We start from the raw sequence: 26,448 nt of genomic DNA on the forward strand, positions 1-26,448 counted from the left end.
ACGTTCATTCAATATATTCAGAATTTCATTCAATATATTCAGACTTTCATTCAGTATATTCAGACATTCATTCAATATTTCAAGGTTCATTCAATAAATTCAGACTTTCATTCAATATATTCAGACATTCATTCAATATATTCGGACTTTCATTCAATATATTCAGACTTTCATTCAATATATTCAGACTTTCAATCAATATATTCAGACTTTCAATCAATATATTCAAGGTTCATTCAATATTTTAAGGTTCATTCAATATATTCAAACTTTACACACACACATATATATATATATATATATATATATATATATATATATATATATATATATATATATATATATATATATAATAATAATTCCTAAATGGCATGCCATATTTTATATATATACACACACACACACACACACACACACACACACACACACACACACACACACACACACACACACACACACACACACACACACACACACACACACAGTAAAACCCTCAGTGTGTGCCACATTGCATGTTGGCATTTGTGTATTGTATTTAGAGCGGCCAGGAATAACCAGCCCTGGCACAGCATGGCCAGACGTGTCAGACGTGTGATGAGTGTCCCACAATCTGTAGCCGGCCTATTAACTCTTCTGCTGAGCCGACACACAACGATTCAGATGTGCATGTTACAGAAATGCGTGACTATCCATCACACCAGCATATTTTTTTTACTACAGCAAATAGATGTAAATGTGCTCTGTCTTAATTTGCCAAAGCTTGTAATGATTGAATGTAAGGTTTCAAACGTTGTCTCGATATAGGAGGAAAATCAGCTTCTCAAAAGCTCAAAGTCACAAGTCAGCGTTTCTAGAGACACATACAATAGAAATGCACTTTTAAGCAATTTGATTATTGATTATTAATTACAAGAAACAGATCATTAATACCCATCAAGATACATTCTATTATCCTGCAGAGCACCAATACAAATTAAGTTGTGCAAATAGCAATGCTACTTCTTGACTTGGCTTTTCACCCACTGTCTCAATGCATTACAACAAAAAGATCTGCCACAATGTCAAAATGCAGAAAAGTTTGTTTATGGCTGTTAAATCTAGATAAAAAAGAAACACATTCAACAAGAACAACGCAGCCTTTTCACACTAGCTTGATCGGCCGATACCTTAACTTTTCCTCTCGTACCATCATCAGGTCAACATTTGTCCAATATCTTCCATAAGTAAATATCTGTGAATTAACATTCTCCCCACTTTTTTCATGGGAAATTCCCATTACTTAATCTATTACTAATCACTTAATTATTGGTAATCAAGTGGTACATCATACTGAATAGTTACTAAGCAGTTCGTCCAGTTATTTAATGATTATGAGAAGCAGCTACTTAGTCTTTACAGGAGAATTCCTTAGTTAGTTAGTTAGTTAGTTAGTCCCTTAATAACAAACCAAAGAAGGCAGGATTCTCAAAAAATATGTTAACATCCACATATATTATTATTAACATCCATGTCATATTCTGTAACATTAGTGATACTGCAAGTTAACATTTCATAAACAGAGTAGGTACCAGTGTAGGCTTTGAGTAGATTTGACCATGGAGCTGTGTGGAAAGGCAATAACTTGAAACACAAACTGCTTTCACAAAGCGTTTTGATTATTTACATATGTGGAAAACGTCTCAACATCTAGCAATATAATAACCATTTGTAAAAAAAAAAAAGCATTAAAATATGTGTAAAGGACAGTACTAATTATGCAGAATAGCCCATTATAATAACTATTAATGCACTGATGTGTTCATCACTTTAATGTTGCAGCTGGTAAAGGTGGAAGTCATTTTAATGACCTAACATACTACTTTTCACTGTTTGTGAATTTCCCCCTGGGGATCAATAATGTCTTAGTCCATAATAATAAATCATGATGTATTTGTTAATTATATTTTGTATTATTAATCTGAATATCTAAATTTACTAAAGTTATCAAATAAATGTAGTGAAGTAAAAATTATAATATTTCCCCTCTGAAATGAAATGTAGTAGTATAAAGTACAAATTAGAATATATATAAATACTCAAATACTGTATAAGTACCTTGATATTGTGCTTGAATACAGTAATTGAGTAAATGTGCTTTGTAACTTTCCACTACTGATATTAAACAGCCTAAACATAAGTTGGGACTCAAAAAGAAACTGAATAGTTTTTCAATGAAAAGGGCTATGTACTGATGATTGTTACAAAGGATTTATGACGTACTATAATGAATATGCAGGTATACACATACCTGCCTATTTGACTTTTTTTGTCTTTTCAGTCTCACATTAGATTATGCATATTTCATGCATATAAATAAAAGAGCACATAAGTCTTAAATTGCATTTGCTAATGTTAAACATTAGGGGTGGGGGAAAAAGTGATACAGCATAGTATTGCAATATTTTCCGTGGCAATACTGTATCGATACACAGTCGCCAAGTATGGATCTTTTATTATATATGTGTTGGTCAGTTTGTCTGCTTGACAATCCCATTTTGCAGCAATAAAATTGAAGTGAGATGAAGAAACAGAGAAATGTATATTTTTAGATAAAACAGATGATATAATTTGAAATTATGTCCCCAAAAGAAGTTGAAGTTGTAAAAAACGTAATAAATTGCAATATATCGCAAAATATTGCAATAGCTTTAAAATTACAATAATATTGTATCGTGACATAAGTATCGGGATGATATCGTATTGTGAGACCTCTGGTGATTCCCACCCCTTATAAACATGTCAGTCTGAATCTGTGTGGTTTGTTTATAGCAATAAAATGACATTCTGTCTGACAGAAAACACGTTTGTCTACAACCTGGCTCTGTATTTTCAGATCAAACCATCATATTAAGAACGTGTTTAAGTTTCTGTCAGCTTGAAATGGATTTTCAATAAAAAAAAAAAAGCTATTTAACTGGAGTTTGAGAAAAGTGCTTTTTACTCATTTCCGAATGGTCAAATTTGCATAATTGTCCCATAATGCCTGAATTAGCATCTGTAAATCTTAATTTGATAATGCATCTCCTGCAAGAGGTGGCAGGATGGAATTGGATTACAGTCTTGGATCTCATTAGTGCTGTTTGACAAAGGTCCTTTTCATAATACTGAGATGTCATCAGTTAAAATTTGAATAAAATTAATTCCATTTCATAGTGATGCACTGGTCTGAATCCCCCCCTCTCAATTATGCTCTCTGCCTTTAAACTCTCGTATTTTATCCTTCAGCAAGAATCTCTCATCTCCTTCTCCAACACTTTACTGCAGCTCTCAAATTTGAAACATTTTGTAATATCATGTCGTCAATAGGACTTTTAACTCTTGAGTAATTTGTCTGTATCAATCTGAATCATTTTCATTGTAGTTTATCTGTACCTCTATCATAAAGTAAATTACGCTTTTTTAGAAAAGAATGGTGCAACCCACTCATGTTTAGTCATTTAAATATATTTAATCAGAGGGTTGAATCAGCAGAGATGGGAGACAGCACTGAGGTTCCAGATGCGGTCCTCCCTTGTTTACTGTGTAGCGTCATGCATTCATTCAGACTGTGTTTTTTATCTACTGTGGACATATTTTCAACATGATATATGTGGGTGTCTCAGCTCAGTATTTCACATCATTCTCTTTTCTTTTATCACATCTCTTTTATGCAAAATGCAAGGCGACACCATCCACCTCTGATGTCTGTGTTTTCTCTCTTTCAGGAATCCAGAATAAACTGCATCCGCATCGCTCGCAAAGGTAATCCAACATGAAAATCTATCGTCCCACAAACACTGTGCCCTTGAATGAATTGCGTTGTTTCGGAGTGCGGTGTGATGTTGTCTGCTCTCTCGTTGTTGTAAGATAAGAAATTAAGAATGCCATTTTAACATTATTGTTTAGTTTAGTTTAGTCTATACTATACTATTCACCTCTCTCTCTCAAGGCGGGGATCTGGACAGATTTTGTCTGACTGGTCCTGGTTGTTTAGCAGCGGGTTTTCTGAGAAAAGGGCAACAAGCAGGGAGGGATTAGAGGTCAGGCTTTCATCCTGTTTGTTTGAGGTCAGACGCTGGGACACACTATATCAAAGGCAGTCTCTTTGTTCTCATCAGCAGCCCGCTAGACGGCTACATCTGAGGGCTTTGACCTCAACCAGGTCCAGAAGGGTCCTCCAGATCAAAACTTCCAGATGGAGCTACCTTGGCCTATCAGTATATACCCCCCCACCCTTTCCCCCCCTCCTCTTCTGTAGCTCAGCTTTTGGATTCAAAGGGCAATGCAAAGGGCAGGGCAAGTGACTCTAAGTCCGGATGGCAGGAGAGCCCCTCTTGCTGTAGTACACTGTCAGATCATGGTGAATAAAAGTCATGTATTTATAGTTATCATAGCACCGCAACAGCAGAGCCTTGCAAATAAATTGTCTTGGCGGGGTGTCTTTTTTTTGTTGACGGCCTTTTTTTTGTGAGTGAAAAAATGAAATAGATGAGGCTCTCCTCAAGCATAAAGCCAAAAGGCAAGGCCAGCCATTTCAGTTCAGCGTCTCACTCCATCTGCCATACACAGACACCCGGTTGGGCATTGATTAATTATGCTTATTCACACCAATGGGCTTTACAGTGTGCTTTTCTCTTTTCTTTGACTCTAAGCAATGACCGAAAGAAGTAAATGCACAATGGCGATCAAACTGTTAAAATAATATATAAGTAAGATATTAATAATAAAATAAAATAAAGAATAGAAAGAACAAAAGGGAAGAGAGAGAAAAGTGCACAATGGAAAGTAATGGTTTAAAAGATTGCCCCCATTACATCATCCACATACAGTACAGTAAATGATGATGTAACCGGAAAAAAGCTTGAAATGCAAATTGATAGGAAAAAAATTCCCAGGTAGATTTCCAATTTCAAGGTGCGACAGGTCAGAGGTTTTTTCAGTTGCTGTTGTGATCTCAGTGATCCGTCTACCATTAACATAGCCTCCGCATCATCAGGTCCTAAGCCGTTATTATCAAGCAGCCCATCACAAGCAAAGTGGTGGCAAATGATTCTGGCTTGGATAACAAAGCTGGAGATTACATTTCAACTTCCAGGTGACAGTTTAATTAAGGATCTTCTGGCAGGCTCAACACAACAATAGACTTCCATTTCTCCTCTAAGTGCCAATTTCCACCATTGGGCAGCTGGCAGGTGCATGGATTCATGTGGAAATCTATTTCATGCTTGTGTTTGGCTTAATAGAAATTCTGAGGCTAAATGTGGCAAAACCGCCTTATCTGTCCAAATGTCAAAAAAGTGAAATTGATTTTTCACCTCCTCATCTACTTTTCTAGCCAATATAACGCATCCCTGTATTTCACTTGTACGTGTAATTTTAAATGAAGTCGCAGCCTAAAATAAACCGCAAGTGCTGAGTTTGTTGCTGTTTTTTGAATGGAGAACCTTGAGATGGGCTGAGATCTATGTTCTCTTCAGTTACAGCAGCTCACAGACACAAAGGCAGTTTTGGATGATAGTGTGTCCCTGTGTGTGAATAGAAACTACAAACAAATCGTCTTTGATCCAGTCTAACTAAACCGTCTCCTACCACTACTGCAAGGTAAAGTTTACCTGTCAGATGAGGTGTCTATACACTGAACAGCACACAGAAATGTCACATTTTTGGAACATGTTACGTAGAGGTAGCAATTCAAAAATCTACATCCTGAGCGGTTTCAGAAGGAACAGTTCCTTTCTGATATCAAGCCAATGACTCATTTTCTCCATTCAGGTACAGTATGCCAAACACCCATCAATGATTTAAAAGAAATCCTGTAATAATGAAATATAATTGTGCTACTTTGATCTTTGGTATGAGGCTTCTATAGCACCAGTACAGTGCCCCCGGCTGCAGATAGTTTGGCTAAAACATGTCTCTGTTTTCATTTTCCTTGCCCCAGATCTGATTCTTACCCAGCAGGCAGAAAGATACAGTTCTATCCCTAGGCCTACTCTGACTTCTACTGCTCTCTGGATAGGTTGTGCTGTTCCGATAGACTCAGAAGGGCTAGTTTTGGGGCTGTAAAGGCCTGGAGCACAGGCTGACACGCACAAGAAAAACTAGATCAGTGGGCCCCTAGAACAAGACAAAAAAAGGGCCACTGCTCAGCACCATTTACATAAGTACGAAGATATCCAGTAGCTCACAGACACCGGGGCACCTTGAAATTGTACTGTAGGGCTATGTGGGTGACTTGTCACTGGGAAAAAAGTATTTAATTCAGTTTTGAATAGAAATGCACCTCAAAGATTTAATGTACTGTATGTGCCATAGCATAGAAATGTACAATTGTCATATCACAAGGTGATGTTGCACTGCCATTGAACTTAACAATAGATTGAAGGACAATGTGCTGCAAGCCTTTTTTTGTACATGACTAATGGATCTTAGCAAATCAGTTCCTGTCTTGCGCTGACATATTTGCAACTCTTTCTTTTACACAAATTTATGGCGACGTGTTTATTCTCTTATCTCCGCTCCTTTTCTGTAAATGTCAGTATAAATCTTGAACAGCCTAAATAGCCGGTTGAAAAACTCTGAGACAAACACACTTTTCTTCTGCAAGCCAATCATTTTGCTTGTTATAGCACAAGTTGTCATTATGTATGTCTGAGGATTGCAGGTGTGTTGTGTTGGACAACGCTGACAGTGGCTGGCTGCTTCGCTTTCATCTTTACCAGCTATTTGAAAATACCACTGTTATTGAAGTGTAGCTTTGGCTTTAAGCAGACCATTACAATTCAGTGGATCTCCCCACAGTAGTCAAGATAAGCAGAGTGAATGTACATGTAGTGTCGTGTGAAAAGTCTACATTTGTGAGTTTTGTGTGCATGAATGATAAGTTCTTCAAAGCGGGGAATTTTCAATTTTCCCGTCTCTGCATTCAATTTTTCACACTCTTTGCTTTAGAATGTCCTATAAATCATTTCTTCGGCACCTCCAACTTCATTCATTTATAGCCTGTATTTGCATTGTGCCTTTTTCTTTTTTTAAATGTGCACCTGTGTTTCTGCTTCTAGCGGCCTGCAAGGATCACCGCAAGGCTCTGGAGGTGTCCCAACACTCTGAGGAGATGGGTCTGATTCTCGGGGTGTGTGCCGGAGGTCTGGTTGTCCTCATCCTTCTGCTGGGTGCCGTCATCATCATCATTAAGAAAGGGTAAACGTCTGCTGATAACTGTTGAGTGCATAACATGCCTCATTATGCACAGTCACATTTCCCACATTGTTTTACCCTTTATGTTTTGTTTTGGAACAGTTCAGTAATCAGTTTTTATACTTGCTGAACTTTCGAAAAAGGTCATGCTTGTTTAGGGAAGATGCTGGACCAACAGCCACAGCTGCATTGTTTTCATTCCCTTATGGTGCACCGGAGGGACCAAACAACTCATCTGCACAGCCTATCTGAGTGTGAAGTATCTAATTAAAGGCGGGTGCAATTCAATTAGCCACTTAATTACGCACACCAAGCAGAGTCCTGGCCCTTGAATGAGATTGTAATTTGGAGGGAAAAGGTGTGCTTTTAGAGATTATTAGCCAACGATCCCACAGGTCTACAGTAGATCATCCACATCTCTGGTTTTGGATTTACATAGCAGCAGCAGCTGTGCGCCTGAATTTAAGACATAAATAAGACTTAACTTGCCTTACAACATATAACATGAATTGAAATTGAACCTGCCATGCCAAATAAGCAGTTACTCAGGGCTCCAGCAATCATTATTTAACGGCTGACACAGCGTCCAGGCTAATATTGAATAATGTTGATTCTGAAAGTCACTACTACTCTGCACATTAGCCCGGGTTCCTCTGCTAAGCCACCATGAAGTTCGCTCTTAGAGAATTGATTGCATAATTTTCTGTGACAGGAAGCCACGTGGTTTAGTCCTTGAAGTGTAACACTGAGACGCATTCAATAGAAGGAAAAACACACGTTTTTTCTGCCTCGCTGTGGTTTGGTCTGTCAGCACCTGCTTGGTACATTCGCATGTGTCATATGGCTGCCCCCACAGCCGAGCTCACGAGAGGATGGATCTCATTTTCACTGTAATCAATGCATTCTGCCCTCAGCTGACATTGCTTTCATCTTGCATCTCTACTTTCTCTTGATTTTTTTTTTCCTTCTCCTGCACTCTTGCCAGAAGGGACTACTACTCTTACTATCCGTAAGTGACTCCACCTCTTTGCTCTCCCATTGTTTTTGGGTCCATCATATACATGCTTGTGCTCTGGCTGTCAATCATAAACTGTAGAGGGAAAACAATAAGGCAGCTTTTTTTTTTCTAACTATTTCTACACTTACCTTTTTCACTTTGTTTCTCTCAATCTCTACCAACATATTAGTCCTTACTAAACATAACATTTCATTTTTCTCCCTCTCTTTGTCTCTATCTGTCTATTACAATATCTTCTGTATTGCAATCCCCCCTCCTTCTTCTTCTTTATCCATGAATAGGAAACCAGTGAACATGAATAAGACACCCATTACCTACCGGCAGGAGAAGAGCCATATGGGCTCCATGGAACGCAGTTTCACAGACCAGAGCACCCTACAGGAGGATGAAAGAATGGCCCTTTCCTTCATGGATGCGCAAACCTGTGGCACACGCAGTAAGACAAATGCAGCATACAGTACAGTGTACACAAACCTGCCAGCTTATCACAACTACACAATGCAATTTCAAAATTGACATACATCATGACACTTGTAATCTTGTTGACCGTCACTCATTCACTCCATAAATGTCTGAATCATTCTGAAAGATAGTTATCACCCTGTGTGAAAAATGTTCTTTGGTACATCTCACCTTCAGCTATTTACTGCCTGCAGCTGATACAAAAAAAACCTCACAAGATTGCAAAAAATAGGAGAATCGCACAAGTGAAGTCACATGAATCGAAAGAAATTATTTGTGATGCTAGTCAGTACTTTTCATCTTCAGTAGTTCACCTTTCTAATATTGTCAGTCTCACAAAGAGGGAACGACAGATGTGTTTACTCTAAAATTGGTGCAGATCTTGGTCTGCTCACACGTCATCCGAGACAGAGCTGCTGTCACGTCTACATACGATTTATTATGAAGACATCTTTGCCCAGACAAACCTTATCAAAGTGACACACCTGTAACATATACTCTACTGTATGTGTCAGAATAAGCATGCAGAGTTCCATTATGTGTTGGTAACACCAGTGTGTGTCAGCCTAAACCAAAAGAGTCACAAAAAAACGTTATATATCGCAATGTGTCTTGTACAGGGATATTTCAGCTGAAATTTCATGCTGAAATTGCCAATGTGTCTCGTGTCTGGTTGCAGGTGACGCTCGTAGTTCAGTGAACGAGGCCAGCAGCCTGCTGGGAGGCTCCCCAAGGCACCAGTGTGGACGTAAAGGCTCGCCCTACCACACTGGGCAGCTCCACCCCGCAGTCCGAGTGGCTGACCTTCTCCAGCACATCAACCAGATGAAGACAGCCGAGGGCTACGGCTTTAAACAGGAGTATGAGGTGAGAGGGCGCTATTACAATACACTCCTCTCTCACATAGCACAAGACAACAGAGACAGCTACAGTAGCTAGTACTCTTACACTCTGACAACATGAAATTAATCAGCAATACAAAGCATTGCTGCTGATGCAACAGTGTCTAAAGAACAGTGTTAATATATTCACACTGTGATTATATCTGTGAACCAACCTTCACTGTAATTTTGACAGCATTAGTGTAATTGGTCCATTCATTACTAACATACATCAGGTAAGATAACTAGAGGCAAGAACACTCAAACTGCAGTTATATACATAACCATATAAACAAATGTATGGATTTAATGCAGATGACGAATTTAATTTCTCTGTGAACAATGTGACAATAAAGGCACCTTTAACCTTTTCTTTTTTTTTTTTTTTTCTTTAAAGCACAATTCCGGCCCAAAACGAACCTAGGGGTTAATAACAGATGTGTACCCACTCGATCGTTCTCTGGGGTTTCATGCTAATAAAGACAAATTGCTATTTATACCACTAAAAAGGCTCAAAATATCACCACACTTCAACGGTAGCATAATGAGGGTCCCTAAATGTTAACCGAAGCATTGAGAACTTTGTAAGCGTACAGACAGTTTATTAAAAAGATAGATTATAAAGACTGTTGTGTTCTCGTATACAGGCGGGAGCTACTGTCTTTCTAAACTATCTTTTTAATAAACTGTCTGTACACTTACAATGTTCTCAATGCATCGATCAACATTTAGGGATCCTCATTATGCTACCGTTGAAGTGTGGTGATATTTTGAGCCTTTTTAATAGTGGTTTGTTTTTACTTTCCCTGTTTCCCGAATACTAGCGTTGTAAGCTAATCAGCGGTCCGCGCTAGCTTGTTTCAAGCTACAAACACATTTGATTAGCATGTAAACATGTCCCAGAGAACGATCGAGTGGATAGACATCTGTTATTAACCCCTAGGTTCGTTTTGCGCCGGAATTGTCCTTTAAATCTAATGTCACAGATGCAGGCTTTATCACTTTTACTTAAATTCCCATGCTGAAAATGGAAAAGTGGTCTAATTAGGTTTACTTTTTTATGTATTTGTTTGTGTGTCGAGGTTGTCAGTGATGTTATAGCATCTGAGTTCCCATGGGAAGAGAAATGTTCCCTGCATGGTGTCTCCCACTTCTTCTGAAGTGTTTTCTATAGTGTTCTGTGTAGTATCTGTGGAGACACAAGTGTCACGGTGAAACTGTGGCCGAAGCACCTCAGAGGAGTGGAGTACCTAAGATTTGTTAAAATAAATCAACACATAAAGCAGCTCTGCTTTGCTTTTCTCAGTGACGCACAAAATCACAGTCTTTATTGAAACTGCTGGTAATTGTATATGAATAGGTTCTTCATTGGTACTTCTCTTCTTATTTAATGTATCTAATCAATACATTAGGTATTAAACTTAAAGCCTGCACTTCACTGCATCCAATCCAACTGTATTATATTAGGGTTAAGGTCACAGCAGGAAGCTTCTTCTTCTTTGTAGGTGTTTCCTTAGCAGCTGGAAGGTATCATCTCTCAAACATGTCTATCCGGAAGTCTCCTCTCAATCCAGTATACCAGTTGCCAAGAGCTTTCCTCTTAGCGTAAAGGAGCAGCAGCACGACACAAAAGGTTCCACAAGTTTGCCCTAATGAGGCCAGCCTCCATGTGGAATAAAAACTTATTTTAGCCTCTTAGTATCCTCGATCTCATTCTTTCATTTTCAGCTCAGAGCTTGTTGCCCTAGGGGTTGTAGCAGAGACAAAAGACCAAGCTGTGATTTTTTTTTTTTTTTTTTTTTTTTTTAAAGATTATTTGTTGGGCTTTTCCACCTTAAATTTTTGACAGGACAGCTAGGTGAGAAGGGGGAGAGAAAGGTGGTAGACATGCAGGAAATCGTCACAGGTCAGATTCAAACTCTGGACCTCGAGGCATAAACCTCTCAGTATATGTGCGCCTGCTCTACCCATTGAGCCAACCAAACAAAGCTGTGATTTGTGGGATAGCTCCCTCCTCACCATAAGGTCCGGTACAGTGGCCACACTGATGTACTTCCATGGCTGGTTTACTTGCGCACTCCTAACACAGCGGAGAAAACTGGCAAGTTAAAAAGGCTGCTGGTTTAGAACTAGTGAAAGCATTGTTCATGATGAGGTTGAGGAAGCCGGGGGGGAATGCTAAAAGATAGAAATTTCGCAACTCTGCTTGGTGCCCCAGGGAGAAAGGCGGGTCAGTACCGCGGCTTTCCTCAGCAGGAGGGGTTGACCTTAATTGCCAACATTGTTTGAAAGTGGAAGAAACTTCTAAACCTTATAGGCGAACCTTCTGTGCTGCAGGAAGATTCTGGGAATGTTTAAACTGGTATTCTGGGCAGAGGAAGGTACACTAGTGAGAGATGCCCGTGGTGGAAGAGACTGTTGTCAAGCCCCTACGTACAAGAAACAATGCAGCTTCTGTCCTTGTGACCACAGTGAAATATCTTGTGGGAACTGCTGCGTCATCATCATTGATCAAATGTGTTATCCCCCAAAGAAAACAAACGAAAAAAGAAAAAAAAGAACACATTCCAATCAGGACGGACTGGCGAAAGCCCACAGGGTGTGGAGTGCTGCAAGCCTCTACACTCAAACTCAGAGCTGTGAGTTGAGCTTCTTCAAGGTGCAGATTGGATTCTGGCATTGATACGTCTTCTCCTCTCACCACGTTGTGATACTACTGTACAAATGTCAAGACACAACCAAGGGGTTGGAGGTAGGTGCCTCCAATTTTTAGGCCACCATGGCTCATCCCGATAATCCAGACATATTATATTTATAAAATTATATTATAAAAATGGAGTAGTTTGGGTATCTTCATTGGCTGTCCTCCAATGGTATGAAGGATCGTGTGCAATTACTACATGTTGTGGATAACTGCTATGAGAGGCCATGGTAGCTGAAATGGCTCTTGCAAGAGAGGTGTGGGAGGCCATCAATCCTCCTCTGACATCATCCATGCGTCTTCCCCACCACCCACTGAAATGTATTAGCGGGGTGAAAAAGGCATCTGGATTACTCTGTTGCTCCGCGTATGAATAAATCATCCTCATTCATGCCTAAAGAAGACCTCCTGTCATGACGGCAGGCCAGATGAGGTTAAATGTCCCTGGTGGTGCTCTAGCTAGTTAGTCCCCTGGCCACTGCTAACAGATTGTGGGTTAGCACAGAGAGGAAAGGGGAGTCTGGAGGGGTTGAGTGGGAAGGGAAGAAAGATGAAAGGTTACAGAGGGAGAAACATGAGAAACGAGAGCTCTTGGCTCCTATGTCACCTCCAAATAACCTTCTCCCAGTAGCAATGTCAGTCTTTACCTCCCTCTGCAATATATGGTGCAACATACTGTAAATTCTCTATAATTTGCGAAGGGACATCAGATGCATAGGACAATTCTCTTAACCTTGGGGACCACTAGATAGTGTGTGGCGTGACATCTCAGATTTAGTCTTGCATTGCCAGACCTTCCTCCACAGCGCTGCGGAGGAGGGTCTGGCTAGTCCACACAGCATTCCGGGATGGGAGATAAACGCGCTCTGGTTTATTGGCATTTTTTAAACCAATCACAATTGTCTTTGGCGATGCTAAGTGCCGGACAGAGTAACGGCGCCTCTGCAAAATAGCCTCGGGAAGGAACTTGTTTTGGCGGAACGTGTATGTTCAAAGGTTGTTTTAGTCGTGCAACAGAAAACTCAGATTGGACAGATAGTCTTGCTAGCTGTCTGGATTTACCCTGCAGAGATCTGAGGAGCAGCGCAAGGTGACGGACATCCGGCTGAAAATTAGGGACATCCGGAGGAATTTCTGGCCGTAACGGAACAATACCGGAAATGAAACGTCAATATAAACTATCCCAGATTTGGTCAGAATTTGGAATACTCACACAGCAGAGGTCTGATGATGCTCCATAATGATCCTGCTGATGTTCAGATCCTTACAACATGTAATGTTTAATGTCCAAATCAGATGTCTGTCATTTAGTGGATGATTAGTCTTAGTGGCTCAGCATTCCTTAGGAAGGGAATTACCATTTATTCAGTCACACTTTAATCAACCAGGTCGTTGTCCAGGAACTTGATTGATTCAGAATCTGCCTGCACCGCCACTGTTGTTTGTTGTAAATCACTTGGCAGATCACTGCTATCTTAGTTTCTTTTTTTGCACCAATGCATCGTGGGGGCATAGTCCTGAATTGAACTGTAAGTACAGACTTGTTTCGTTGGCAGAGCATTGCTTATCCTTCTCCTGCTGTCGCAGTGGCTGCTATCTCTAGCGGTATGTTTCAGGACACATAATGACGGGCCCAGATCTCTGAATACCTCTCCCCAGTGGAAGTATTGTGGCTGAGAGTTGAGATCACACCCTAGGGAGAAGTCCATCCCTGTCACCCACAGCCCTTGGCATTTATGAAACGAGAAAACATCTTTTGTCTCTGGTTCATGGTTTTCCCTCTGGAACTCTGCTTGTAGACTCATTAAACTGTCCCTCACGGGCAGAACACACTCCACTCAAAAAATCAATACACACCTCTTTGTTTTGTTTTTTCTCTCTTTGCTATAGTATGTGTTTTGATAGAGTGCTTCTCTCTATTATGAAGGAAAATGATGAGGAGTATCATATTACACTACCCCGGCAGCTATAGGTTTTTATTTCCCCGAAGAATACCTGTGTTGTGCAAAAACATTGATCAAGAATTTACGGTGAGTTGTAAAGGGGCTTGTATGTGTGGCAGCTACTGTCACTACAGTCATATTCCCACTGCAGAAAGTTGAGAGTAAACGACAGCAGTGCTTTACTGGAGAACTCAAAACTTTCATTATACCACTTTGTATCCTGAGGCTGAGGTTAGCAAGGATGATGGACTCATTGAATCAAAGTTTAGTTGCACCAGGGGCTACTGAATTACTGAGCTTATTTTAAAGAAACAACAGCTACCTCATGCTACCTTTTTGGCAACATGAATCAGACTTGTTTATTATAGTTTGTATTTTTTGACACTAACTGTTCCTATTCCTATTATAGTACAACATATCTGATTGGATTTTGACTAAATGTGGTGGGATTATGAATCTCATCACTGTTTTTGGCATTTAAAAAAGTACAGGTCAAAGTGGGGTGACATAACAGTTATTGAGTGATCCTGAAAGGGAAATTGTGGAGAACCGCATGTCCGCTGTTGCCTTATTATTAAGGGGAAATAAATAATTCACATTATAAAATCTAGTCGGATGTTGATAGCACATCAAGATGTTAAAATGAAAGTGCTTTAAAAGTGCAATAATTTCAATAGTTCAGGACTGTGTCATTATTTCCTTCATCCAATTTTACTAAATTTGTATGATCCTCTTAACCAACCTACCCCACTGATCCCTGCCAATGAGGGTTTCTAATCAATCTTCACGGTTCTGTGTTGTTACCCTTTAGTCCCCGCCACTCTGTTTTTCTTCCTGTGTTTTTCCTCTCCCTTCTCCGGTCTCCTCTTTGGAGGGCTGAGCAGAGCTGTGGTGGTAGCAGAGAAACTAAGAGAGCTCCGAGGTTTAGTGTCAAAATTATAAGGCAGAGAGGAACATGGAGAGGAGTGATGAAAAGAGGTAGAGAAGGAGGAATTCAGAGAAAGAGAGACGAACCCCGAGAGAGAGCACATGGAAAGAGGAGGAAAAAGTGAGGAGGAAGGTGTAATCCCAGGCAGGATTTTGCTGGTTCTTGGCTCTCTGTGGGGAGAACTGCGTTGTAATCCCCTGCTCAGCATGCATACTTGGGCATACTTTCACCAAATTCCCCTAGTGGCTAAAAACCACATGGGGTAGACTTGTGTGTTTAACGTGTGTGTTGTGTGTTTGTGTGTGTGTGTGTGTGTGTGTGTGTGTGTGTTCGTGTGCACGTGCACATGCGTGCAGTGCGGATCTGGAGAGGCTGTTTGCAGACGCTTAACAGTGGTTTATGACGTTATGACTGAGAGTAAGCGCTTGCCAGTGCATCCAAACAGGTGGATGATAGGGAATGAGAAGATTTGTTGCGGAGTATGATGTGTTATAATACACCTGAGCAGCTATCCACCAAGCAGGTGGCAGACTGTCCCTCAGCCTTCACTCTAATTACCAGTCTTCTCAGCACACTGTGATTCATATACTGTATATAGAATCATTCAGAGCAGTTTTCCTCAACAATATTTCTTGCTTTCTATACCTCATGTGGCTAGCATTTGTTTTTTTATTTTTCTGTTCTCACACGGCACATATGCAATTTACAATGATAGCGTGGCAGTTTTACATCTGGACGTTTTTGTAATTTTTGAAACAATGGGTCCATTTCAGACAAAGAGACAAAAGCAGACTTGTCATTTCTAGCCAGCAATTAAATTATACCTGTCGTTGGCAGATTTGATCAGCTATGACAAGCTAGCTATTTAAGCTAACATGAGCTGCAGGAGTTGGAGGAGCTCTAGGTATCGTCTCAAGCTGATGTTTTTTTTTTCTCCAGCTGGCTTCTTGTAAACCGAAAACTCTATGAAAGCAGTCTTCAAAATGCACATGATGGCTACATCATGCTAAAAGACTGAGGCTAAAGCTACATATTTCAGGCAAAAAAATTAGCATCCTCAACAGTTGATCCATTCCATCCTCTTTATTGTAAACAATGGACAACTCTTTTCATTTAAAAAAATGTTAATGTAAATTATTTCTATTATACGTTTATGGTTGTTGGCTTTTGTAGTACTTGTTTTTTTCTTTTCTCTTACAGTGTTTATTGTGACTGTTGTGCACCAAAATACCAAAGCAAATTCCTTATTTGTGAAAACCTACTTGGCATTAAACCTAATTTTGATTCTGAGTGTGGAATGGTTGTCAGTGTTTGGACAATTTGTGCATTATGTAACAACCATTACCTCCATGAGCCTCTGCTGTAATAAAATTTAATTGTGGGATTATTTTTGATAGATTTATGTATCTCTTGATACTCCCATTGATGGTGTACACACTATGTAACCCAGTAGGAATATAGCCACTGGGTTAAAATGTTGACTGACTCAGGGAGCTGACAAGAATAGATGCTGGCGGTCAACGGCTCATGAGAGCTTCAGCATCAGACAAGGACTATATGAAGCTTGTGGCGCTGTTTTGTTCTATTACATGTCATGCATTAACCACTGAACCTCACCGTAAGACATAATGGCTCTTGATCTCCTTCCTCCTCTTCCATGTGCTGATAAGCTTTTATTGTGCTTGCCATATAACACAATAATCACACACAACAGAAAAATAAACAATGTGTTGAAGCTTTGATTAATGTTTATTTCAGATATTTGAATGGCTATTATAGAGAGGCACTGAGTCTGAAATCTGCAAGTGTCTCTTTATCTCTGTAGAGCTTCTTTGATGGCTGGGACTGCACAAAGAAGAAGGACAAGACCAAAGGGAGACATGACACCTTGTTGGGATGTAAGTCATTTTATCCTGTCTAAAAACATAACAGAAAATAATGTGGAAACTTTGTATTTCAACACTCCTTTGCTCTTTTATACTAATTTGTCTCAGATGACCGCCACAGAGTCAAGCTCCACCCTCTCCTGGGAGACCCCAACTCAGACTACATCAACGCTAACTACATTGATGTAAGTCTAATCCTGTTTTTCTGCCTCTGTTCGACATGGGATACAAATAGTCAGCCTCTGCCGAGTCTCTAGCTCTCACACCCTGCAAAGCCACAGTCCAATTCTAATTCCTGTAAGCTCACTAGTCTGCTGGCCCACTTTCACCTGGAAGCTTTCATCCAATCAAACACCCTTCCGAGCGATTTTCTTTTTTTTTGCCAGCTGCCATGGTTGTCAATTGCTGCATCGAATCCCTGACCCAGGTAAACTCTGCTATCACTTTTATTAAAACAGAGTGGAATGAATGCATTTAATGCCTTACAGAGGAGATGATGCTTCCTGTAAGATGCCACAAAATCCCCCTAAATTAAATAGACATGATTGATGTTATTCAATCTCTAGATGGGCCGTGAAAAGTTGATCCTTTCCTGTTCACCTTAACTGTCTGCCACACATGCAGTGCCACAGGTACATTCTCACTGATCATAAATACATGTATATGTTTCTAATGTGTCTCACACAGTTTCATTCATACAGTATGTGTTCCCATTCATAAAAACTAGAGCAGGCTGTTTATTCAGAAAGCCTAAGTACGCATTTAGATGGAAGCAGGGAAGTTCTTAACAAAAGAAATCCACCCAGATTTTGAAATAAAAAAGAAATTCAATTTAACAACCAGATACGTATACTGGTACGGTAGATAGAAACTTGTATTTTGGTTCCCCTGTGAATTTGCTCTCACGGCCCTCAATTGGTGCTTTTCATTTGAGTCAAGTCAAGGAAGTCTGTAAATCTGATGTGATTTCTTCACATAAGATTTATTTTGCACGTCTCTCATTGGGACTACTCGGTGAGAAGTTTAGGCAAGCTGATTTACTCCCAGTCCTGTCTGAGGCTGATAAGAGGTTGAAAGATCCTGTCTCTGTCAAAATCTTTATAAAGAATATATAATAATAAAAAAGTATTCAGAGAGAGAAAATTCCTAGCTGCGTAAGTTGACTTGGTTTTAGGTGGATTCCTCCTTTAGGCCAAATCATATCATCAAAAATGCTTGACACTACCGGGCTTTTGTCCCTCTCTTTTATTACTCTGTAGAAAATGGCCAGTGGTGAGATGCTTTTAGAGAGTTCATTACAATGAGAGAGAGGGCATTAAAAACCTGGCCTGCTGTTAGGAATGTAGTTATCGTGAGGGTCCACATTAGCATTTAGGGCACAGAGGTGCAGGCATTAGAGGAAAAACACCACTCAGCAGCCACTACAGTGTCAGTGTCAGTGGTGTTACTCCCTGACAAGGCTGACCTGGCAAACTGAATGGTAACTACTAAGCATATTGTGGACAGCCTGTGATTATTTTACTAGAGGTTAAATGGAAAAGTTTTTCCTCCCTCTGAAGTATTATTCCATTTTCAAAACAGAAGGGAGAAAGCACAAGCTCTCTATTTCCTCTTTCTCTGTCTCTTTGCTTGGCTGTGGTGTGTGTTTGCTTGAAGAGGTGCACACATTTGACAGCTTCCTGTGCATGTAGAGCAGTCCAGTACATATCGTCTGCTTCTAAAGAGTAACAGGGTCTTACTGACAGGTGTAGCATGGCCACGCACGCACGCACGCACGCACGCACGCACGCACGCACGCACGCACGCACGCACGCACGCACGCACGCACTTTGTTCTCAATCAGCTTCTTACTATAAGCGATGGTGTCCTAAATAAATACATTTTTATGGTTACTGTAATACATTTTTATAGATCCTTGCTTTTCTAAATTCTTATTACAAGTGGTCAGTTGGAAAGAGGGGATGTCACATATAGTAGTGCAATTAGTGCAGAGTTTAGCAGCAATTAAATCTGATAGTTGTTTGTTAATGCCGCCAAGCTGTTTTCAATCAAATCTGATCACAGTCTCGATGAAGCATACATTCATAATAATTCACCTTTAACTTTGGTTGATGCATGTTTCATTTGATTGAGAAAGGGGAACCCCACGAATTTGCACATCAAAGTACCTTTTCTACTTTCTTTATTTGAAAAAAATCCCTAAAGGAAACATTAGAGTAAAGAAATCTAAAAGTATTTTTTATTGGAAAAAAGAAAAGCATAGATTAGAGTAAATATATAAGGGCCTTAATTCAAGATCACAAATTCCCACCAAAAATGAGTTCTCTAAAACATAAAGCCCAGTCCTGACACGCACGCACGCACGCACGCACGCACGCACGCACGCACGCACGCACGCACGCACGCACGCACACACACACACACACACACACACACACACACACACACACACACACACACACACACACACACACCCCTCTTCTCACCTGTCTTTAACCATAACTCCTACTTACCAAAAGCTTTTTTCATTAACTAGCCTATATGTCTTCTTTTTCTACTCCCCTTCCCACTTCCTCGACCTTGGACCCTGTAGATTCGGATTAACAGGGAAGTAAGTACTTCACTGCTCATTCTTCTGCCTTCCATCGCTCTATTTTCGCTCTTTTCTCCGTCTTCTCTTTCCACTATCCTCTATCCACAAATGCTCAAAGGTTAGTGTGTTTCAGGTTTGTGCACATTTGACAACCCCCACCCCCAGCCCCCCTAAAAAACCTTTTTAGCTAATGATTTCAAATGAACACAAGGAGATGTGTCCTCTTGGGATAGAGGACCCCGCTGTCTTTGTTAGTTCTCATAACTGGCCAAGACTCAGGAAGTTTAGTTGCTATGGCGACCGTTTTAAGTGGAGGAGTGATAGCGTTGCTGATCGCGTTTGGCCGGGGCAGAGGAATTGTGGATAGCAGGCCTCACAGCACTGGTCATCCATCTCCATTTCAAACATGTCCCTGTTTACATGACTGGATGAAATTCAGTTTAGCAATCCATCAGCAACGTGGACAGACTCGAGATATTAGAAAGATGCCCTCTGCAAAAAGATGAAAACTGTTATCAGTATGGATTGCTCCATCATGCTGATTTGATGAGAGCCGGTGGGCTCCAGAGTTTATTTAGATTATTCCTGACCTGCCTTCTCAACTCCACAGAGTCATTCAAGGTAATTGGGGCATCAATTATCCTTCCAGCTGCTCCTCTCAAAATAACAACAAACAGTGAACAACACCATCCATGTGTTTCCATAGGGCTGCATCTTTGAGACTTTACTATAAAAGGTTAGATAGGTGGTGCTTATTTTCAGGACTTCCTTTGAACAGTTTGCTCGTCCTTAAAATGATCAGAGTCCCTCAGGCGACTTTTGTTATGTTAATTCCCTCAAGGCTGTAGAGCTGACATCTCAGTGTTAATTCATATTCACCCCATTCTCACCATATTAAAATGTCTGTCATCTATGTCACATCCTTTGATATAAAGAGTCTCAGAATACTTCACTGTACGTATCAGATTTTGCCTTGAACCCTGTTAACATCAGTGATGATGATATAATGCATTTATGTGAAACCTGTGTATGATATTCTTTCCCTTATTTGACCTGTGAGAAGAATTCAAGGAGGAAGTTTTCTAGCGAAAGAAATGTGGTTTTGGTTAAATGTATCATCCCAGCTATAGTACATACATTGCATCTTCAACAAGAAAATGGATTTTTTTTTTTTTTAATGGGACAGCACTCTGGGAGAGAGTTTGATAAATAAATCTGACACCTGAAATTGAAGAGTGTGCGCCTTTAGTTTCTTTATTATATCTTTGTTAAGCTGTCACAGGGATTCAGCAATTGTTCAGTCAGCTAGCAAGACTCGTCGGAATCACTACTTCATAGATTTATCAGCAGTTTGTCAAGATGATGTATTTACCATGTGTTGCCTTAACTGCTCCAAACTCTTTTTGGAGTCTGTGAGAGCAAAGACATGGTCAGGAGTCAGCAATAGTTCAAGACAGTGATCGACAGTTATACAGGAAACACAGTTGCAGTGGGTCGGTGGGAAAGCAGAATGCAGAGAACAAGGCACGGGAAAGGCTGAGACATACAGCTGTGCCTGAGGCGCAGGTGGCTTACTCAGCATGTCATCCCTCTTCTCTCTTTCAGGGCTACCATCGATCCAACCACTTCATCGCCACTCAGGGTGAGTATCCCGGCAGGGCTATAGTGTGTGTTTTTATGTGTGCATGCAGGACAGTGTGTACTTTTGTCACTATGTAGTAAATTGAAGATGATCTAACCAATGAGCCTACTCATGCACAGTCCCTTGCCAAAATCATCTCTATGGCAAATCCAAAGGTGATACTGTGACTACCAGCCCGTGAAGGCTGATCCAATGATGTCTGAATTAATCATAGGAAGAGGTGAATAATTAAACACGTTAATAATAGCTTCTCAATCTCTGCGACATGCGGAGCCGCCTGTTCATTGTTTGTGAGAGAACCTTCAGTTCACCCTCTGTCACTCAAATATAAAGTCGCTTTTGATGGACAGTCGGACTCTGTTGAAAATGTCCCTCTGCTGTTTCTAAACCCTAAGGAGTGTCAGTTTCCAGGGAGCTCCCATCACAATGTCACCCAAGGTCTGCTCATCTGCTTATCTTGCACCAGCACCTCCTCTCTCCCGTTAGAGAGACAGAGAGATAAAACCAGCAGTCAGCAGTGTTTTTGAGCATTTCTTTCCTACGTGATTCTCGTTTTAAAGTTGTAGCTTGCTTTCTAAACATCTCCTCCTCAGATGGCAATGAGTGACTGATGGTCCCCCGGGCTTTCATCTTCAGCTACTGCTGTTGTTTTGTCACCCGTCACCCATTCCTTTCTGCCTGGAATTCTCAATAACTTTATTGACAGCGCAATCTTGAGAGATCAGTACCCCGCCCTCTGACGAAGGACACTTAGGTCGCAATAATACGAGATTTCACAACAGCAAGAACTCCCTTATCGAGCGGGACATGCTTTGATGCTGCCGGTTTTGTCTCTTTCTCTGTTCTCCGGATCTAGGACCCAAGCAGGAGACTCTGTATGATTTTTGGAGGATGGTGTGGCAGGAAAATTGTTTCAGCATCGTCATGATCACTAAGCTGGTGGAGGTTGGCAGGGTAAGTGATGTGCACTCCCCCCCTCCTGTCACCCCCAGTGCTCAGAAACATCCCACAGTTACCATGAGGGAACATTTTGGTGTCTATATGAAAGGCTTTTATGTGTGTGGTAAGTATAGATCTCACAGGAGCTTGCTGTGTATGCAAACTGCAGCCTAAAAGCTGCTCATTTTGTCGAGGACGCCTGCATTTATATGAAATCACAAGCTGCTTTTGCAGCAGAGAGCCTAACTATTATAGGAATACTTCAACATTTTGGGAAATGCGCCTATTTGCTTTTTTGCTGAAACTGAAATGAGAAGATCAATACCTCTCTCATGTCTGTTTGCTAACGGTGAAGTTACAGCCAACAGTCTGTTAGCTTAGCACAAAGACTGGAGAAAAATTTACAGCAATAAAATCGACCTACCAGCACTGTTTTAAAACAGATTAAGCAAGTAAAGGATAATGTAGAGCGAGCCGGCTCTTGGGCCAGTTATCTCCAGCAGAAGAAAAATTGGCTCTGATTTATTGGCATTTCTTTAAACAAATCACAATAGCCTTGGGCAGTGCTAAGCACCGGGAAAATAGTCTCGGGAAGGAACTTGTTTTGGTGGAACTTTCAAAATGTGTACTTTCAAAAACTCAGATTGGACAGATAGTCTAGCTAGCTGTCTGGATTTACCCTGCAGAGATCTGAGGAGCAGTTAACCATTATTCCTCAGAAATCCACCAGAGTTTAAAATGCAAACACAAAGGAAGCGGAAGGAAACGCACATCCGGCCTAAATGAGTGAAATCCGGTGGAATTTCTGTTGGCAATGGAGCAATCCCAGAAGTGAAACAAATATACACTGCTGTGCACTATATATGCATTTTAAACGATTGTTACATGGATTATTCCTTATTTGTCTGTTTTGAAAACATCATGAAATTGCGATGTTGTTTTATAGAAATTTACATCATAAAATGTGCTGTAAAATATTTGGGAGGCATAAAAATGTCTAAGCCACATATCTGGGGAGGCTGTCCTTGTATATACACCGCATGACTACACAGGCTTAAAGGCTATCCTGTAGTACTGTTATTATCCACCTCACATAAATACCTGTAGTATATGAATTCTGCTCTAAGCACCCCATTCTTTTCGGTTGAGGCAAGAGAAACGTATTACTCAGTGGATGGCTAAAATGACACCATTTTTCTAGCAGTAGTCCTACATCCAATTTGGTTCTCCATACCAACAATTCTGGGAACAGTCAAAAAATGAGGACTGGTCTGCGTGGCTGAATCCAAATAACACCCCCATTAAATAAAACAAATTACCTCCTTTGTGCCTGGTGTTGGTGAAAAAATTGCCGCCCTCCCGTTCATTGTGCTTCCCACCATTATGTGATTATTGTGCTTTTCTTTTCATTGCCCACCGAGATGAAATATCTGCAGAGGAACAGATTTTTGTTCGTCCACAGCATTTGATGTGTAACCTCTGTTAATTTTCAACGTATTACATTTCACACTTATATCTCTATCTAGTTAAATCAACAAACTAAGTACTTTTTATTTTAAATATCATCCCTTAACTATGAAGAATAATGACAGTTAATATTTTATCTTTTTTGTCGTCAAATTAATTGTTAAAATGAATCCTGTGAGATGCTTTTTTTTTGTTAAAATTGAGAGCTTAATTGAATGCTTAAATTTCAAATATGATGGGAAGGACTCCAGTAATCAAGAAATAGCCTAAGGAAAGGTGTAACAGTGACATCCAATAAACCCTAATTTAAACCTGCAATCTGTTACTATATGCATGTTCATAAGCACAGATGACAGAACAGCTAGTGTCATTTGTTTAGCAGTTTCACCTTGTAGTTGGGAGGTTGGATTGATGGTATGATAATGCTATTCACTTAAGTTGACATTTTCAGTAGGGGTGCAGTGACCTAAAAGACCCCAACAGCATTGTTCATTAGCAGAGAATCGACTTTGGCAGCACATTTTATGGAAGTAATTCATCTGGTATCTTCCTTTTAGATATCTAGAAATATATAAGGTATCTTTTTCAAAGAAAGGGTGGGATTTAGAGAAATTGCTCCTTAAGAGGGAGACGTTTGGTAAAATTGGGCACTTTAAACCTGAGAAGGTTAAATTGAGGAACACTGGATCATAATGTCTCTCAAATAACAGATTTTGTTTTTGGTTGAGAAAAGGATGGATGTTTTAAGGTATACCATACTGACCTTTATTAGGTTTGTTCTTAATATCGTAGGATACAGTGGTGGAATGTAACTAAGTACATTTACTCTACTGTACTTAAAGGGATGGTTCGGAGTAAATTCACCCTAGGGTCCTTTGCACCATGACCTCGAGCCAAACACCCCAACCCCCAGAAGCTTTTTTCCCTTGGTCTAACATTGGTCGAGTTAGCGCTATAAGCCGAATGGCTTAGTGCAGGCACTAATGGAACCAAAGGTGTATCTCGTATATTACCCCACCAATAATTCCCGGAATGGTACCAAACTTCTACAGTTGTACAAATAGGTTATGTACTCCTAAAACGAGGCATTGGAAAGTTTGTAAGTACACCAGGAGTTTATTTAAATAACACTTGCCTGATGGCTTCTACTCTCTGCTGCTACCGCTGCGTCAACGTCACTTCCGTGATTTGGGTAAAACCCGTAAAAGTCCTATGCCAGGAATTATTAGTGGGGGTAATTTACGAGATACACCTTTGGTTCCATTAGCGCCTGCACTAAGCCATTCGGCTGATAGCGCTATTTCGACCAATGTTAGACCAAGGAAAAAAAGTTTCTGGGGGGGTGTTTGTCTCGAGATCATGGTGCAAAGGACCCTAGGGTGAAATTACTCCGAACCATCCCTTTAGAAGGTACTTGTACTTTACTTGAGTCTTTTCTTTTTATTCCACTTTCTACTTCTACTCCGCTACATTTCAGAGAGAATTGTTCTACTTTTTACTCCACTGTATTAATCTGACAGCTTTATTCACTAGTTACTTTACAAATTGAGATGATGTCTTATAAATTATACTACCTAACAATAAAATGGCCTACAAGCCCAGCTAAAATGATTTTTCTGCATTGAATTCTTTTACTTTTAATACTTAAAGTACATTTTCCTGATGGTACTTACATACTTTTACTTTAGTAACATTTTCAATGCAGGACCTTTACTTGTAACTGAAAATTTTAATAGTGTGGTATCAGTACTTTTACTTAAGTAAATGATCTGATTACTACTATTACATTGAACCATTAGAGAAATGTCTGCTTTGAACTGAAAAAAAAATGGAGATGCAACCTTCACAACACTCTATCCAACAGATTAATTCACGTTTTGCAGGTGAATTTCCAAGAATATCAACATGAACTCTGTTGCTTCACTATTTTTAAACAGGTGAAATGCTGTAAATACTGGCCTGATGACAGCGAGATGTACGGTGACATCAAAATCACTCTGCTGAAGACAGAGACACTGGCTGAATACACAGTTCGCACCTTTGCCTTGGAGAGGGTAAGTTTATTTAAGATTCACATTAAGGGCCCTATCTTGCACCCAGCGCAATTGCCTTTGTACACCGACGCATGTATCATTCCTATTTTGCACCCGACGCACAGCGGACTTTTCCCTCCACAGACGCACGTCGGTAAAATAGGGAATGTATTTGCGCTCCCGGGGGCGGTTCAGCGAAAAGAGGAGGCGTGTTCCGGCGCAAACGTTATTGGTACTATTTTGCAGTTTCAGAAAACAATTCCGCCACTGACCAGGAAAAACCTGGTCTAAAGTCAGTGGCGCTAGTCTAAAGTCAGTAGCGCGTTATTCAGATGCTATTTTAGGGGCGCATGCTTGGCCATAATGTAGCGTGTACTGCCAGCATACACTTCTCTCATCTAAACGGACGCAGCAGTTCCCATTTTTGCAAACCATACATAATTACAAGGAAAAATATTACTGAAAATGCGCTTCAGGTGTTTGGATAGGTCAGGAAGCACTTTACAGTACAGTCCTCAAAAAGTCGCAGCATTCTTCGTGGCTTGTTGTGATTTACACAACATTTCCATGAATCAGGGATGTGTTGATGACATACATGAGGAAATATTAGAGGAGTTAAGGAGACGTGATGTTGAACTACGGTGGGATCTGGTCCGGGAGTAATGCGCGATGTGCTCCTGATGGAGCGGGTGGACGGAGATGGAGTGGGGGGAAGAGGAAGGGGCACAACAGGTGCAGGT

The 26,448-nt window shown here is 40.4% G+C and overlaps 1 protein-coding gene across 3 annotated transcripts in view; it reads left to right on the forward strand.

The window, feature by feature from the left end:
• Positions 1-26,448, forward strand: part of ptprub (protein tyrosine phosphatase receptor type Ub) — a 158,254-nt gene that overhangs the window by 113,847 nt on the left and 17,959 nt on the right. For 2 of the 3 annotated variants that reach the window (XM_028580051.1, XM_028580053.1), the window contains 10 exons: positions 3,744-3,780; positions 7,080-7,218; positions 8,201-8,224; positions 8,515-8,669; positions 9,375-9,562; positions 16,974-17,046; positions 17,143-17,219; positions 21,233-21,269; positions 22,126-22,223; positions 25,613-25,729. In XM_028580051.1, coding sequence (XP_028435852.1) covers positions 3,744-3,780; positions 7,080-7,218; positions 8,201-8,224; positions 8,515-8,669; positions 9,375-9,562; positions 16,974-17,046; positions 17,143-17,219; positions 21,233-21,269; positions 22,126-22,223; positions 25,613-25,729 — 945 coding nt within the window. The remainder of the gene's footprint in view (positions 1-3,743; positions 3,781-7,079; positions 7,219-8,200; positions 8,225-8,514; positions 8,670-9,374; positions 9,563-16,973; positions 17,047-17,142; positions 17,220-21,232; positions 21,270-22,125; positions 22,224-25,612; positions 25,730-26,448) is intronic. The other variant, XM_028580052.1, reaches the window with a different exon arrangement.

This window comes from Perca flavescens, chromosome 6, assembly GCF_004354835.1.
Source record: "Perca flavescens isolate YP-PL-M2 chromosome 6, PFLA_1.0, whole genome shotgun sequence".
Taxonomy (NCBI): domain Eukaryota; kingdom Metazoa; phylum Chordata; class Actinopteri; order Perciformes; family Percidae; genus Perca; species Perca flavescens.